Here is a 15,526-nt window from a genome sequence, read left to right on the forward strand (position 1 = left end):
TCCTGCCACCCAGCTGCAACCTCTGGTCTGTATTTATTGTTTTTGGTCTAAAGCACCAGATATCTTTATTGCTCCCTAGACAAGTAGCGCTGTGCAGGAAAGCTGGAAATAAAATATCAAAGCTGTCGCATCAGCGCTTGTCAACTGTGGAATAATGGGTGAGGGGGAAGGGGGGGAGTCAAAAAAATAAATTAGTGAGAGAAGTACACTGTGTATACTTTAACGTGTCCCTGTCATATCGCTCTGCTTAAGATGTGTCACTGCAAGCCTGCAAGCCAACACACCTGCAGAGATCCACTCTGGGATAGCATCAAAGCATCATATAACTGAAGAAGGAGCAGGAGAGAAAAAACTGCCTATAGTCTGGGAACCAAAAATAAGTCAAATGGGCCGCTGTCTCAAGCATCTCTCAACCCCTGACTAATATGTCTCTCCCTGGGGATACTACTGGTGGCTGAGGTGGAAAATACTTTTGTGGATATACTGCCACAGGGCTCTGAAATCATTATCAGCATGACCTGAAGCACTGAAAGCGAGAGAGAGAGAGAGAGAGAGAGAGAGGGGTTGGGGAAGGACAATATAGTCTTGAGGAGACTGTGAATTAGTCATAATGTATAAAAAATAAAAGCCAGAAAAACATATGGAGGATGCTGTTTGTTGTTGTTTATTAGCAGTTGGTATGTGGAGATGTGCTGGCAGATGTGAACATTACCTCAATGTTGTGAGAGGAGAAGCCAGCCTGGGACATCTGGAGACCAAACGCTGTCCCATTTTTACTGGTCCCTGAGGAAACCCAACAGGTTTTGGAAGTTTAGCAGTACCCAAGAACACAGAGCATTCCTCACTCCAATAAACACATGATGACAGCACGTGAACCATGTGTAAAAGAGATATTGGCGTTTTCATACGGTATCTTATAGTGCTTTATGTTATGCTTAAGTTCCAAGAAACATCTGTGGAAATACTTTGCAAATACCTTCTAAACTGAAGATGCGTTCTCCAAGAGCATCCACGATGTCCTTTAAAGCCGACTCATCCGTTACGTTAAAGAAATGTTTGTCGTCCGGGTCACTAGCAATGTATTTGATTTCATTGAGAAAGGCTTCAGGATTGATTCCTCGACGGTTGTAGTAGCCAAGAACCTAAACAAAAAACAGAGGTGAATTCCAATCCATTTAATATATCTTTATCGTCAGCTATCTTCAATCACAAGGAGTACTTTGTTTGATACAGCCATTTAAGGGCACCATGTCAATACGGTCAACAATTCCACTGGGTTCACCAACGAAATTACTTCAGACCTCTTATTAGATGCCAATAAACCAACGTCACCACCGGGTTTGACGGAGAATGTCATTAACCATACTGAGTGGCAAGCATCAACTGTGGTCTGGAGCAGCTACAGCTTTTACTGCGCTGTAGCTTTGAATTTGGCTTTTCTTTCTTTCTTGACTTTTGCAGCACAGATCCACCTTTTCCGGTGGATTTAGTGAACGGAACTTCTCATAGCACTGGGAAGAATACCCAGACACTGACGTTGAGTCCCCTGCTGGAGGTAACCTAACTGGGTTAGTGCTGGAGCTAGGCTTGTGAACCAATCAACCTTTGAATCTTGTGATTGTGACCCTCAAAAGGTCTCTGGTAGCCTAGATGATTAGAACAATACCAGTGAACACTTACGGCAATTGCGTAGCGAGTGATGCCGTCCTTCTCGCAGTCCTCGATGACCTGCTGGAGGTCTGGGCTGTCATGAGACTCTCCGTCTGTTATCACGATCATCACCTTCTTTGCACCCCGACGGCCTCCTTGTTTGAATCCTTCCGAGCTGTACAGATCCATATTTAAACATGCAACTTTCAAGTTGTAGATATCTTGAATAACGTCAAAATAAGGGTATGTTGTCTGTAGTTTGAAATGTTAAGGGAATATACTTCACACAACTCCTCAATCCCCCAGGTTACTTAATTTAACCCGATGGGCGGTCAAGGATCTGGTCAGGGAAATTATACTCAGAAATACTAAGAAAGCACTGACAATTATAAGCAATGTTTTAAAATGGCTTACAACTTTTATGTATATATATTTTTTCTTTCCCCTAAATAGGAAAATCAAAACGCCCATATGACTGTTGTCTCTTGTTTACTGAGCTGAGTCATAGCTATAGGTTTATTCATTATAGGATAGGATATAATTATATTTATCTATATATATATAAATATAATATATGATGGTATTTTCTGAATAAAATGAATGATTATTGATGCGGGTGTTGAGCAGGGCATTGTGGGGGCTGTGGAAGGCATTACCGCGCCACTTTAATGCCGAGAGCTGTGTTGGTCTCCTCTCCTCCACGTTGCTCAATCCTGCGCGCCCTCTTCACCACCTCCTCGACAGACTGGTAGTCACTCAGTTGGAACTCATGCACTACCTTTTCCCCATACTGAACAACTCCAACCTGACGGTAGAGAAACAGCTGCAATGAGGTGACTCTCACGTGATAACGTTTTCGAACAATTAAATTTTTTTTCCGGATAGAATTATCCTATAGTAGCACACAGGCCAACAACTTGAATTACAAGTACAATGAGAGAACAATAAAAACCTAATAATAGTTATATTTTTTTACATGCAACACCTCCAATGTGGGAAATCCTATCTAAGCATACACACACCTGAATTTGTCCCGGTCCGACGTAAAACTTCTGCAGGATGTTGATGAGAAAGGCCTGCACTTCATACCATGGGTAGATGGAGTTGGAGCCATCCAGAACGATCATGATGTCCATGAAGGTTTCACATCCTGAATGGAAAGAATATGGAGATGGAGTATGGCCTGGAGTACAGTTTCATCTCAAAACAACACCAAAATAATTGTCTGTCAAAACCACAGAAACAAAATAAAGAATAAATAATTTGGTCTTACTTTGAAAGGCTGGAGCGATGGTTCTGGAGAACTTAAAGCTTGAGTTCACTCTGGAGCATATCCCAGTGCTGTAGTAGGAACTGCCACACTCGTAGGACCACAAAGGCCCACAGGCCTGAGAGATCAAATATGTGTCATATATGGAATGGGGAAATAAATGATTCATGTCAGTGTCCCAATTCTTTGCTTTCTCAATGCCATACTTGTTCTTGGTTCACTCAAAAATTATTATAATATTGTATCTGTTCCGGAGTCTGCCGTGGATTCTAGAGGGAGCTGGAATCACTGTGTGGTTTGTCTGTCTTTGTGTATCTTGTTATGGGCGGAGCTAGCTGACTCCAACTTCTCCAGAGTTTCTGCACCTCAACCAGACACACCTGATGATCATCTTAATCAACGCTTCCTGTTTATATACTCCAGCTTCTCAATCATTCATCGCCAGATTGTCAAACAGTCTAACTCAGTTAGTAGCGGTCCTGGGGCCTCATGTACAAAGACTTGCGTGGATTTCTGACTAAAACTTTGCGGACGCCAAAATCTGGAAAGCAGCTGCGCACAAATAAATCCGGATGTATCAATCCTTGCGTAAGCACGATTTCACGCAGATTCTCTTTGTACATCCCAATTAACTTAAGGTTAAGAAATTAACCAAGGTTTTCTGATACATGAGTGAGGTATCTCACTATGGGACACGCCCCTCGCGCTGTCCCCCAGAAGCAATTTTACACTACGCCAGTCGTGACTGGCCAACAGACGTGACGTCTGCTTGCAGAGGAGGGACTCCCTCCTACTACATAAGTCCCGTCGTCACGTCATCTCTTCAGTCTATAGGCAAACACCTCTTCCTCGCTCCGGGCAAGGAGGGTGGTCTGGTGAGATACCTCACTCATGTATCAGAAAACCTTGGTTAATTTCTTAACCTTAAGTTTTCTTTCAACATTTGCTCGGTATCTCACTATGGGATATAGTAACTCCCGTATTGCCAAAGAAGTACCAGTGCAAAACCCATCAAACAGGCATGTTCACTGATCCAACGCTCAAGACTGTGTGAGACAGATTAGGCGCAGTAACATCCAACTTGTAGAATCTAGCGAAAGTGTGAGGCGTCGCCCAGCTGGCAGCCGCACATATCTCTTCCACTGAGACCCCCTGAAACAATGCCCAGGATGCGGCCATGCCGCGAGTTGAATGTGCGCGCAGGCCAATAGGGGGTTCCAAACCCAAGCTATCATAGGCCATGGCTATAGCCTCCACGATCCAGTGTGACAAACGCTGCTTCGAGAGAGGCTTCCCCAAGTGTGACGTAGCACATGATACAAACAGCTGCTCCGATTTCCTGAATCCAGCTGTCCTATCAACATAGACGCGCAAAGCCCGCACCGGGCAGAGCGCATTCAGCCGCTCCTGCTCCTGGGAGGAGAAAGGAGGAGAATGGAAAGCCGACAGCTCAATAGGGCGGTATGACGACGCAGAGTCAAATACCTTGGGAACAAACGCAGGATTCGGCTTCAATAAAACCTTTGAGTTCCCCCGCAAAAACTGCATACACGCTGGGCTCACCGACAGCGCATGGATGTCACTTACGCGTTTAGCCGAGGCCAACGCGAGCAACAAAGCCTTTTTTAAACGAGAGCGTCTTAAGCTCTACCTGTTGTAAGGGCTCAAACGGTGGGCGTGACAGCGCATCAAGCACCGTAGATAAATCCCACGGAGCAGTCAAGTTCCGCGACACTGGCCGAAGACGGCGTGCACCCTTCATAAACCGGCAAACTATAGGATGCTGGCCTGCCGTTTTGTCCCCAAAACCTATGTGACAAGCCGATATAGCGGCCAAGTACACTTTGACAGTGGAGAAGGCCCTGCCTTTATCCAGCAGGTCCTGTAGAAACGTCAGAATAACAGGCACGGGACTCTGGAAAGCTATTTCCCCAGCTTTCACGCACCATTCATCGAACGCACGCCATTTCCCGTCATATGCGTAACGAGTAGAGGAGGCCCTGGCGCCCTGGATAGTCGTAATGACATTCCATGGGAGTCCAGCAGTCGTTAGGTTCATCCTTTCACGGGCCAGGCCCACAGAGCCATGCGCTCCGGATGAGGATGGAAGATTTCCCCGTGCGCCTGCGTCAGGAGATCCCTGCGTAAAGGCAGAGGCCAAGGCTGGCTGCACAGCAACTGGACCATTTCTGCCAACCAATATTTCCCCGGCCAACGGGGGGCTATAAGGATCAGCGCATGACCCCTCTCTCGCACTCTGGCGAGAGTAGGAATGATCAGTTCTAATGGGGGGAAAGCATACAGGAGGACGCGCGGCCACTCGTGTGCCAAAGCATCCAGCCCCATCGGGGCGCTCTGACCGGTTAGGGAATAGAACAGAGGGCACTGAGTGTTCTCCTCTGACGCAAAGAGATCGACCTCCGCTCGACCGTATCTCTCCCATATCTGGTTCACGACCACGCTGTGGAGTTTCCAGTCTTTGTAGCGAGGGTCGCCCCTGGACATCAAATCTGCTCCCCAGTTCCGTGCGCCTGGCACGTGCGTTGCCCTCAGAGACAACAGGTGAGCGTTGCCCCACATGGTCAGTCTGTGTGCCAACGTGTGCATTTGAGGGGAGCGTAGCCCCCCCTGACGGTTTATATACGCCACCACCGTGGTATTGTCCGTCCTGACTAGAACATGTTGCTTTCTCAGAAAGGGAAGGAAATGTTTCAGCGCCAGTGACACCGCCTGAAGTTCCAGGCAGTTTATGTGAACAAACTGCATATGCGAACTCCACGTGCCATTTATTGTTCTGCCCTCGTATACGGCTCCCCAGCCCGCCCGAGAGGCATCCGTCGAAAGGACCTTCCTTGCCAGGATAGTTCCCATGGTAACGGCCGCAGTCAAAAAGGACACGCGTCGCCAAGGGCGCAGCGCCAAGACGCACGACATGGAGATCAACACTCGGCGATGGCCATGGCGCATCGGGTTCAGTTTGAGTGATGCAACCCACCGCTGAACCGGCCTCATATGTAGGCGGCCAAGTGGGACTACTACCAGCGCCGACGCCATCAGACCCAACAGTCTGAGGCACGTCCTGAACGTCAACATCGTCCCCCTGCGGAAAAGTGCCAGACAAGCCTGAAAGGCTTCCACCCTCTCCGCGGATAAACGTGCTTTGAGCGCCACTGAATCGAGGCACAAGCCTATGAACGTTATGTTTTGAGTAGGGATCAAAACACTCTTTTTCACATTTATCGTGAAACCCAGGGACATCAGGTGCGATATGAGCAAACTGGTTTGCACTGAGCCTCCTGGGGCGACTGTGTGGCCAGAAGCCAGTCGTCTATGTACGTAGCCATACGCATTCCCTTCAACCTGAGGGGCGCGATAGCAGCCTCCGTGCATTTCACAAACACCCGTGGGCTTAACGAAAGGCCGAACGGGAGAACCAAATACTCGTACGTTACGCCCTGGAAGGCGAACCTGAGATATTTTCTGTGAGGGGGATAAATGGGGATATGGAAATAAGCGTTCGTCAGATCTACGCTTGTGAACCAGTCTCCCAGGCGCACGAAGCGTACAAGAGCGGCGTGCGTCAGCATCCTGAAACTGTACTGTCTCATGTATCTGTTCAGAGCGCGTAAATCCAGTATCGGCCGCAGGCTCCCTCCCTTCTTTGGGACCAGAAAGTACCTCGAGTAAAAACCGCTTTGGTTTTTCTCCGGTGGCACTATACGAATTGCCATCTTGTCTTTTAAAGAGGTGATTTCCTCCTGTAAAACACAAGCTTTCTCTCCACGGGCCTGCGACTGCAGTATCCCGTTGAAACGGGGAGGAGTGGACGCAAATTGGAGCCTGTAGCCGGCGGTTACAGTTTTTATAACCCAATCCGATGCACCACATGCACGCCACTGTTGAGCCCGGCCAGACAGCGGCCCCAGCCTCGCCGGTTCCGCCGTCGTGCCGGGCCGAACGGGCATGGTGGGCTGCGCACCAGCGCCCAAGCCCACGTTTTATTAGATTCTGTTCCTTTTTTATGTTTATCATTTTTTCTGTTTTTGCGTGAAGCTGCGCCCTTGGCTCTGAGCCTGGATGCGCGCTGGCAAACATTTTTAATAAACATGTCATCGGGGAAGGGGGACACATGTGTGATTTTGCGCACTGGTGTGTGCTTAGACACTCGCATGTGTTCGTGGGACACAGCTGCGGCTCCACCGAGCTCTCTGCAGGTCCGATCCTTCTCCCCTTCGCCTGGTCGTGAACCGTGAAGTCCGAACGGTCTTCTGCACGCCTTTTGCAGGGCTTGGAACACGCCCGTAACCCGTTTTGGAACCGGGCTTGGAACAGAACATCTAGGGGGGACGGCGACGGCGTCTGGCCGGGCCTGCCGTGCCCCCCTGGCAGCATCCTAGGTAGCGCGCCGTTTCTTCATGGCCCCCTGAGTAGCCGGAGGGACCGCACGGCCACCTGGAGCCGTCCCGGGCGCGGGTGGTTTCCTCGCCCACGCGCCACTGTGCTCCGGCGGCTTGCTCCGGCCCCGGCCGGCCCCATGGGGCTGACGTGTCGGGATGCGGTAAGTCGGCGGAGGAGCGCGGGGCTGGGTGAACACCTGGCCAGGTGCGTTGGTGGGGAAAGGCGCTCTTCTGGGGAGACACAGTTGCAGCGCTTCACCCTCCCTCTTTTTCTCCTCCCAGCGTTTAAGCATGACGCCATACGCTGGGCCATACAGGCCCTTCGGGTCCACAGGCACGTCGAGGAGTTGGGTTTTTTCCCTCAGAGAGAGACTGGACAGGTTCAGCCACCTTGCTCTCTCTTGCGTGACCATCAGAGCCATGGCCCTTCCGGACGCTTGGACAGCGCTCCTGTGAAGGCGCAGGCACAGGTCCGTCACAACGCACAGCTCGTCCCACAGGGCTGGGGTGGGTGACGTTGACATGTCGACCTCCAGCTCTGCCTGGTAGGCCAGCAGCAGCGACGATGCATTGAGCGCCCTCACCGTCGTGGCCATCGCCTTGTAGCCCTTCCCGGTCATCGATGACTGGAAGGAGTCGGCTCTGGACGGCAGTGTAGGACTCGCCGAAGTCATGGCGGACTTCTGCGTGGGGTGGAGGTGCGACGCCAGCAGTGGTTCAACCGGAGGCAGGTGGGAGAATCCCCTTTCCTCCATACCGGCCCAATCCAACCCCGAGCCACCCTGGACAGGGGTCTTAGCTGAGAGAGGCTTGTTCCAAGACCGGGTCGCTTCATCCAGGCACTCGGGAAAGGCCGGGAGCAGCAGGCTGGTCGAGGTTTTCGCCTTTGGGAGTCGCTTGCCTTCGTAGCGAGATGTGGCGGCCTCCACCGGGGGCTCGGGCCACTCGATGTTCAGCCTCGCAGCTGCCCTTTTGCAAGCCTCGTGGAGGTCCACGCTGACGGCCGGGTTCGGGGAGCTGGTGCACGCGCCGCCTACCACCATAGGCGACGCGGTGCGGGGGGAAAAGGGATCATCGTCCTCGTCCTCGTCAGAGCCGAGGCTAATAGAGTCCTCCCCCGACTCGGGATAACCGCCCTCGGCTTCGAGGGCTTGCTCCGGGCTTGCTCCGAAGCCTGCTGGCACGGCTTCGGCCCTGCCAGCAGGCTAGCCTCGGGTTGAGTCAACTCCAGCGGCTGGGAAGCTTCGGTGAGGTCCACCTCCGATCCCCAGCTGGTGCCCGGTGGGCTAGCGAGCCCCCGGGAACCTCCCGCTAGCTCCGGTAGTGGTGGGTCGGTTACCCCCATTACGGGATCTTCTGCAAAGAGCTTCGCCTCTTTATTCAGTCGGCGTTTGCGGGTTTTATGCGAAAAACGCGCGCAATGCTCGCAGGTAGCCGGGAATGCAAGGGCAGCCCTGGTGTGTTCCAGCCCAAGGCAGCGAATGCAAATGGAGTGGCTATCCGCACCCGACATCTTGTTCCCGCACACGCAGGACTTTGTCGGAGGCTTCCCCGAGCCCTCGGTTAGGGTAGGTTCAGACTCTGACTGCATGTTCTCCGCTCTCCGCTTATGCGCAGCCGCTGTTTGGTGACAGGCCAGCTTAAACACGTGGATTGCAGCTAGTATGGGTACTAGTGGCTACTGTTTGGTGACAGTCTAGCTTTTAGCCTCTCAGAGGTCAGATGTAGCGATGTAGGCTAGCGTTCGGCGACCGAGGGGTTAGCTCGCTCTAGGAACAGTCTGCTAAGCCGTCTACAACTTATATCCAAGAGGTGCTTCAAGGAGCGAGAAGAGGTTAAAGACTGAAGAGATGACGTGACGACGGGACTTATGTAGTAAGAGGGAGTCCCTCCTCTGCAAGCAGACGTCTGTCACGACTGGCGTAGTGTAAAATTGCTTCTGGGGGACAGCGCGAGGGGCGTGTCCCATAGTGAGATACCGAGCGAATGTTGAAAGAAAACGTGAAATTGAGCGCACATGCACGAGCCCGTCTCTCCACCCAGTCTCCTCCCTCATTTAATATGCTAATTCGTATAAATAGGCCTGCAGTAGTGCGCTCGTTAGGAGAAAGAAGAACACGGAGAAAGGAAGAAAAAATAACTTTAGTGAATGCGAGGTGGAGGTGCTGATTTCGGAGGTAGAGGCCAGAAATAAGATCTTGTTTGGCTCTCTTTCCTCTGGAATCAGCACCAAAAGCAAAAAACTGGCGTGGGAAAACGTTGCCAAGTCGGTCAATGAGGTTGGGGCGGAAAGCCGAACTGTGGCTGACATTAAAAAAAAGTGGTCGGACATCAAGGTGGACGTAAAAAGAAAGGTCTCTGCCCACCGGAGAAGCGTGGGTCAGAGCGCAGCGGGGCGGAGTCTGGGAGCTCGCCCTATTTGAGCAAAGGGTGGCAGCTGTGATTTGGGATCGGCTCTTTTTTGACCAAAAAATCATAATAGTCGCGAAACACCCGTTAATTTTGAATGCGACCATCTTCTAACAAGGCCAACACTGCCATTGTCAACCTATCGGCACATTTTGCGCATGCTTTTATATTCTCATTTATTTGGATGCATGCTGACGATAGGTTGTATCCATACACCCAATGTGTCAATAATATGTAGGGCTACATAATTCGAAATTGGCCGACTGGTTCATTGATGGATTGATTTTAACTAACAATGGCTTGTGCTTACTCCACTCAACATCACATAATAATATTGCAGTCAAGAATTTTACAACAAATGTGTGAAGAGAGATAATATGTCATGCGTGGTCCGGAAAATATGTAATGTTTAATAAACAAGCCATCACTGAAAATAATATTGCTGGGGCTTCCTTTTACTTCCAATATTGACAATTTAGTTTTATGGGTCTGTTTAAGTTTAGCCTAACAACAGTGTCACATTATGCGTCTCGAGAACAATAACGCATGATTGAAGCGCATTTAAGATCACGCATTCCGACGTTCAAATCCACTTTGAACTCGCCTCATATTGCAATACTTCATGACTCGTGATCACGTAGGCTTAATGTTGTTGCGCTGCATTGCCTCTATGTGCCGCCAACTGACAAAATGCAGCAGAAATGTGCGTAAGCCAGGCATTTAGTTTGCGTGGAGAACCGCACTTTCTCACGTCAAGTCAGTCTTTGTACATCCGAACGTTTGCGTGAGAAGTTGCTTACGCAGCTTTTTTGTGCGTAAGCAAGCTTTGTACATGAGGCCCCAGACCATCTCACTACCACAGCGCTGTTCTTCCACCACCTTCCTGGTTCCTGCTGGCTGGCCCGGCTGGCCTCCTGCATCCACCAGCCTCTGCTCCTTTCCCATCAAATAAACATTCAAACTGTTTCAACCCTTGTCTGTGTCGTGCGATGGGCTCCCCCAACCTCGTGCCGTAACAGTATCATATTGTATTGGCACTCAACATTTTTGGAATATCGTATCTTGAGCTAACTGCCGATACCCCTCCCTAGAGTCATTCCGGCAGTTCCATCAGCCACAGTAGTCTAATATTAAGAAGCATGCTGGATCAGTCTCTCAGCCACAGATCATGGAAAGACCTACAGTGTATCTTGAGGTTAGAAGATTCCTGGGCCCTTTCGGTTGAACATGTCTGTTTACTATTATACCCAATTTTCTTCTGAAATAAAACAGTCTGCTCCATTAAGAGAACAATCAAACACTTTGGGCTTGTTAAAAAACAAAAAAGCTAAAGGGGCACTCACCACAAAGCTGTTGTCATTGGGGTTGGACGTGAGGGTCATGCCCAGTCTCATCTTGTCCTTCCGCTCTGAAACGTTGGTCAGAGATATCCTTCCTTAAGGAAAAACAACAGCATTCGTGTCATCCCTTTGCAAAACAAAGCTAAGCCCCCTCAAATTGGGTCCTTGATTGTTTCCAGATTAAACCCACCTCCCTTAGATCCCAGGGTTAACTTGACATAGCAGTATGTGTGTCTATCAATGGCACACATGTGTCACACATGATAGTGCATGTGGTGGTGCGATGTGGTAGAACACACATGTAGATGTTTACATAAACCTGGAAAATAGCCGTGATAAGTTGGAATGTACGGTATGCCTTGTGGACTTTTGGTCTCACCATAATGAATTAAAGTGGATGCAGAAGAAAACACAGGCAGACAATTAAGCAACTAATTAGACAGGGACACGTAGATGCATGCAGACACACAAAAACACAATAATCTAACAATGCATGTTGATGAAAGGACATTTAAAATGATGGGGGATGTAAGATATTGTGTTATTTGTAATGGTATTTCATATTCTAACAATGTACACATGCATATTGATTTCTCCACCTTCAAACAAATATGTTATGAGTGCGAGTGTGTTAATACTGTACCTAGGTTTAGCTTGGAACAGCTGTTTCCATTGTTTTTCTTGCTCAGTGGACACTTGTATATATCCCCTGTCTGGTACGGTCCATTCATTTCATTGGGAGCCCCAACTAATAACCTGCAACAAAATTAAATATCAACAATAATTACATACAACTAGTCAGTATCAACCAAAAAATACACAGGATTTGAACTCAAAGAAACACAAGACTATTCAATTACAACCCAAAGGTTAGGGGGAAGCTGACCTGGTGTACGAACACGTCAATATCCCTGACGGGAGTTAGAAAGGTTCACCAATGAGAGCAAGCCTGGGCCATCTACGTAAAATATCCGTTCAGAAAACAAACCAGATGTCCATTACCTCCAGTGACACGCAAACTAAACGCATGGATGGTACCATGCTGTGCCAAGGACCTCGGTCAAACATGCTATCCCATAAAGAGCTTTAAAGGTCAGCCATCGCTGTTTTTACACAACCGACCCACATACCACACACCAACACAGGCATGAAGATATACACATCACACAGAAGCATCCACTGAGGAGTTCAATAGACCTATAGGGAATCACCCTGTGTCCCCAGGAGACAACCTAATCCAAAACAAACTGGTTAATAGTCTTCCAACAATATGTTTTTCCTCAAATAGGGGAAACGGCAGCTTAGGAAATAATTGTACGGTGACGTCGTTCGAAAGAAGTCTTTGTAGTGGTGTACTATGGCCAGGTCAGTGCGGTGCGTATAAACACCAATATAAGGTTTTATTTGAGTTGATGTGATAGAGCACATAAAACTGCCCCGAGTGTTTACCATGTCATCGGAGACGATGGAAGCCTCCAAAGGAGTTAAGAATTTTCCTTTAGGATTTAGCCTGTGTCTTTTTATGTTTACCAGCTGTTGTTGTTTGGTTGCAGATGTTTAAAAGTACATATTTTTTCTTATCAGTATATCGAATGGTCTTCGTATGCACTCACTGCTTAATAGTCGGTCTAATAAGTCTCTTGATAGCATTCATACTGAAGTAATCAACATACTATGCCACACCACAAATGCCATTTTTAGAGCACCTTCTCTCCCATGCAACTTCAAAGTTGCATGGGAGAAAGCACTCATCATTACAGAGTCAGTGTTAGACCCTAGACCCACATGTGCACACATACAAACACACACACACACACACACACACACACACACACACACACACACACACACACACACACACACACACACACACACACACAAACAAACATGAGAAGAGACACACATGATAAGAGACACACACAAACGGACAATCAGACATACACAAACGTGTGCTTACAATCAGACGGACACACAAACACACACACACACACACACACACACACACACACACACACACACAATGCTGAGCATTAACCGGAAAACTGCCAATTCCAAGAAATTTCAAGTGCAGCTTGCTTGTGGTGAAAACATGATACAGCCAGAAGAAGTCAATACAACACCAAACTAACGCTCACTCACAATGTGTATACGGTGTGGTTACGAGAGAAGTTGACAGGTAGTGTTGAAAAATGACTCAAGACTTGGGTAAACAGCGCACAGTAATTAAGTGAACTGTGAATGACTATATGAGTATTTGTATGGCAGGGAAACACGGAACATGAAGGAAAACAAACACAAGGCAAAGACAAGGCAACACTTGAATGCAACCATTGAACACAGTGAGGAAACAGACTTTTTTTTCCATAGAATAACTCGGTGATAAACGGTGTCACCATGCTCAAAAGACCAAATTCCAAGTTGTATCTTCAGACTCAATACAGTACCTGAACAGCTGCATTGCTAAGGGCCAACTTGGAATAGCACCAACAGCGTGCTCCAACTAAAAGCATAGCAGTAGTGGTAGCAGGCAACAACCCAATTCTTTCCACCAGAGACACCATCCAGAGACACCCGACACCATGATAACAAAACCAGACGCCCAGCAATCGCTAGTGAGGAGTATAGGGGCGCTGCATGGCCAGCTTTCAAAATGTATCTAAATCTTACCCCTACCCCTTTGGCTCTATTTAAAATAGCTCCCCTTAATAAAGCCTAGAGAACAACATTCGACAGTTGACGTAAACAGTCACACTCAGGGCCATATAAATCATGATCATTACATAGAACACAGTATTTCTATATTGGTTCTCCATGTTGATAATCGTACATCATGTTAGGTGGTGGTGGTTCAATCAAACACACAAATACATTGTGAAAGCTTAACAGAAAATTTATTAAACTTAAATCGGAATCAAATTAAGTCTGGATAAGGAGAAGTCAGGCACAGATTATATCTCCTATCAGAAAGTGATTTGACAGAAGCATTCGTCATCTCTCATTCGTTTGGACTTGAATCACAAAGACATTGCAGTCACATCCTGTTATATCAAGGCATGTCAGGAATAATGCAGACCTCACAGTATCCACAGTATCCGAGTATTGAAGGCCCAGACGTCAGCATTAATATTTGCATAGCTATTTAATATCTGAATTATAACTGTACTTATTATTGGATTTCCTCAGGCACCAAAATAAACTTAAACTGTAGTTCAGTTCAGGACATGTCCGCCTTCATGAAAGAAAACCATTGTTGCTTTTTAGACTATTCTTTAGAGTTGCCCTCCTTGATTTCACCAGAATCTGTTCAAACAATCATCTTTTCCCCTTGATCGTTAGGGTCGAACAGGCATCAGAGCTGAGGTCATGGTAATGACACAGAAATAAATAACATTGGTGCGTGAATATTTCTATTTACCATGGTTACCGAGGATTAGGGTTTGAGGACGTGGACATCCAATGCTGTTATTAATGTGGATAATGTTTGGTATGTTTTGAAGGAGCAGATGAATGCACCGTGAAACCACATCCAGGCAAAAAAAGAAAACCGCTCATCAAACCCCAGGTCTGTGTGAACAGCCTCATTAGGGCCTCGCTCATCACATTTCATGTTGGTAAAGACAGGAAGAAATTTCCTTATTACGGCTACAACCCCAGAAGCTGTAGTTCAGTGATCCTTCGTTATTTTATGCACATTCAAAAGCAAAAATAGATTTTAAAAAAGCAACAGGGGGGGAATTGTTCCATGCCATCTGAAAGTCCCCATTGCTGTTCAGTACTATTTAATCATGCGTCGGTAGACCTCCATCCCCCCAAGATGCCGAGGTTGAGGTCTGGACGAGAACTCTGGACAAAAAATGTTGCATAACATGACCTCAGAAATGTGAAGGAAACTCGCTTGGCTGCGAGATTGAAAAACGCTACGGAAATGGAACCTTTGTACGGTAATCAGTCTGATTAGGACATGTGCCAGCCCCCACCAGCAGCCCCCTCTACCCCTTTTTAGTTCTTCATAGTGAAATTTCCATCGGCATCAAGTATGACAACTGCATAATGTGTCCACGTTTGGCTTAAATCGACCCAGACGTCTGAGAGTTTGCAGGCAGAAGTGTGGTTATGTGAATCAGATTATTTATAATATGATGGCATGAACAAAGAAACATAAATAACTTATATGTATATAAATATATATTAAATTCAAAATATGACTATATTATATAATATTATAAACTCCATCTGACATGCTCCCTGTTAAATGTTGTTCAGACTGCTTTTCGCCACTCAAGAGGTCAAACTAAGTAGGCCTTGGAGCAGCCTCTATTTGGGACCAGGTGAGCAGAACATCACCACCACCACTTCCTCCTCCTCCTCTTTGTGGTTTTCCACTCTTGACAGAGCAGAGGAGTAAAAGGCATGGTTACCGGAGGGACCCAGAACCTGAACCTCTGAAAAAACAAATGAAA

The 15,526-nt window shown here is 47.7% G+C and overlaps 2 protein-coding genes across 2 annotated transcripts in view; both read right to left on the reverse strand.

Annotated features, from left to right (window-relative positions):
- itga11a (integrin, alpha 11a) overlaps positions 1-15,526 on the reverse strand; it is a 74,984-nt gene that overhangs the window by 48,074 nt on the left and 11,384 nt on the right. The window contains exons 3-10 of the mRNA XM_084476277.1: positions 11,710-11,822; positions 11,070-11,161; positions 2,924-3,038; positions 2,673-2,800; positions 2,307-2,455; positions 1,681-1,825; positions 977-1,142; positions 713-783 (exon numbers count right to left, since the gene is read on the reverse strand). Of these exons, the coding sequence (XP_084332403.1) occupies positions 713-783; positions 977-1,142; positions 1,681-1,825; positions 2,307-2,455; positions 2,673-2,800; positions 2,924-3,038; positions 11,070-11,161; positions 11,710-11,822 (979 nt within the window). The remainder of the gene's footprint in view (positions 1-712; positions 784-976; positions 1,143-1,680; positions 1,826-2,306; positions 2,456-2,672; positions 2,801-2,923; positions 3,039-11,069; positions 11,162-11,709; positions 11,823-15,526) is intronic.
- On the reverse strand, positions 3,932-5,500 carry LOC311356054 (uncharacterized protein; the record flags this gene model as incomplete). Its single annotated transcript, XM_084475838.1, is given in 3 exon segments — positions 3,932-4,333; positions 4,572-5,047; positions 5,050-5,500. Coding segments are annotated over 3 exon segments (1,329 nt in total).

The sequence above is a fragment of the Micromesistius poutassou genome (assembly GCF_964030765.1).
Source record: "Micromesistius poutassou genome assembly, chromosome: 12".
Taxonomy (NCBI): Eukaryota; Metazoa; Chordata; class Actinopteri; order Gadiformes; family Gadidae; genus Micromesistius; species Micromesistius poutassou.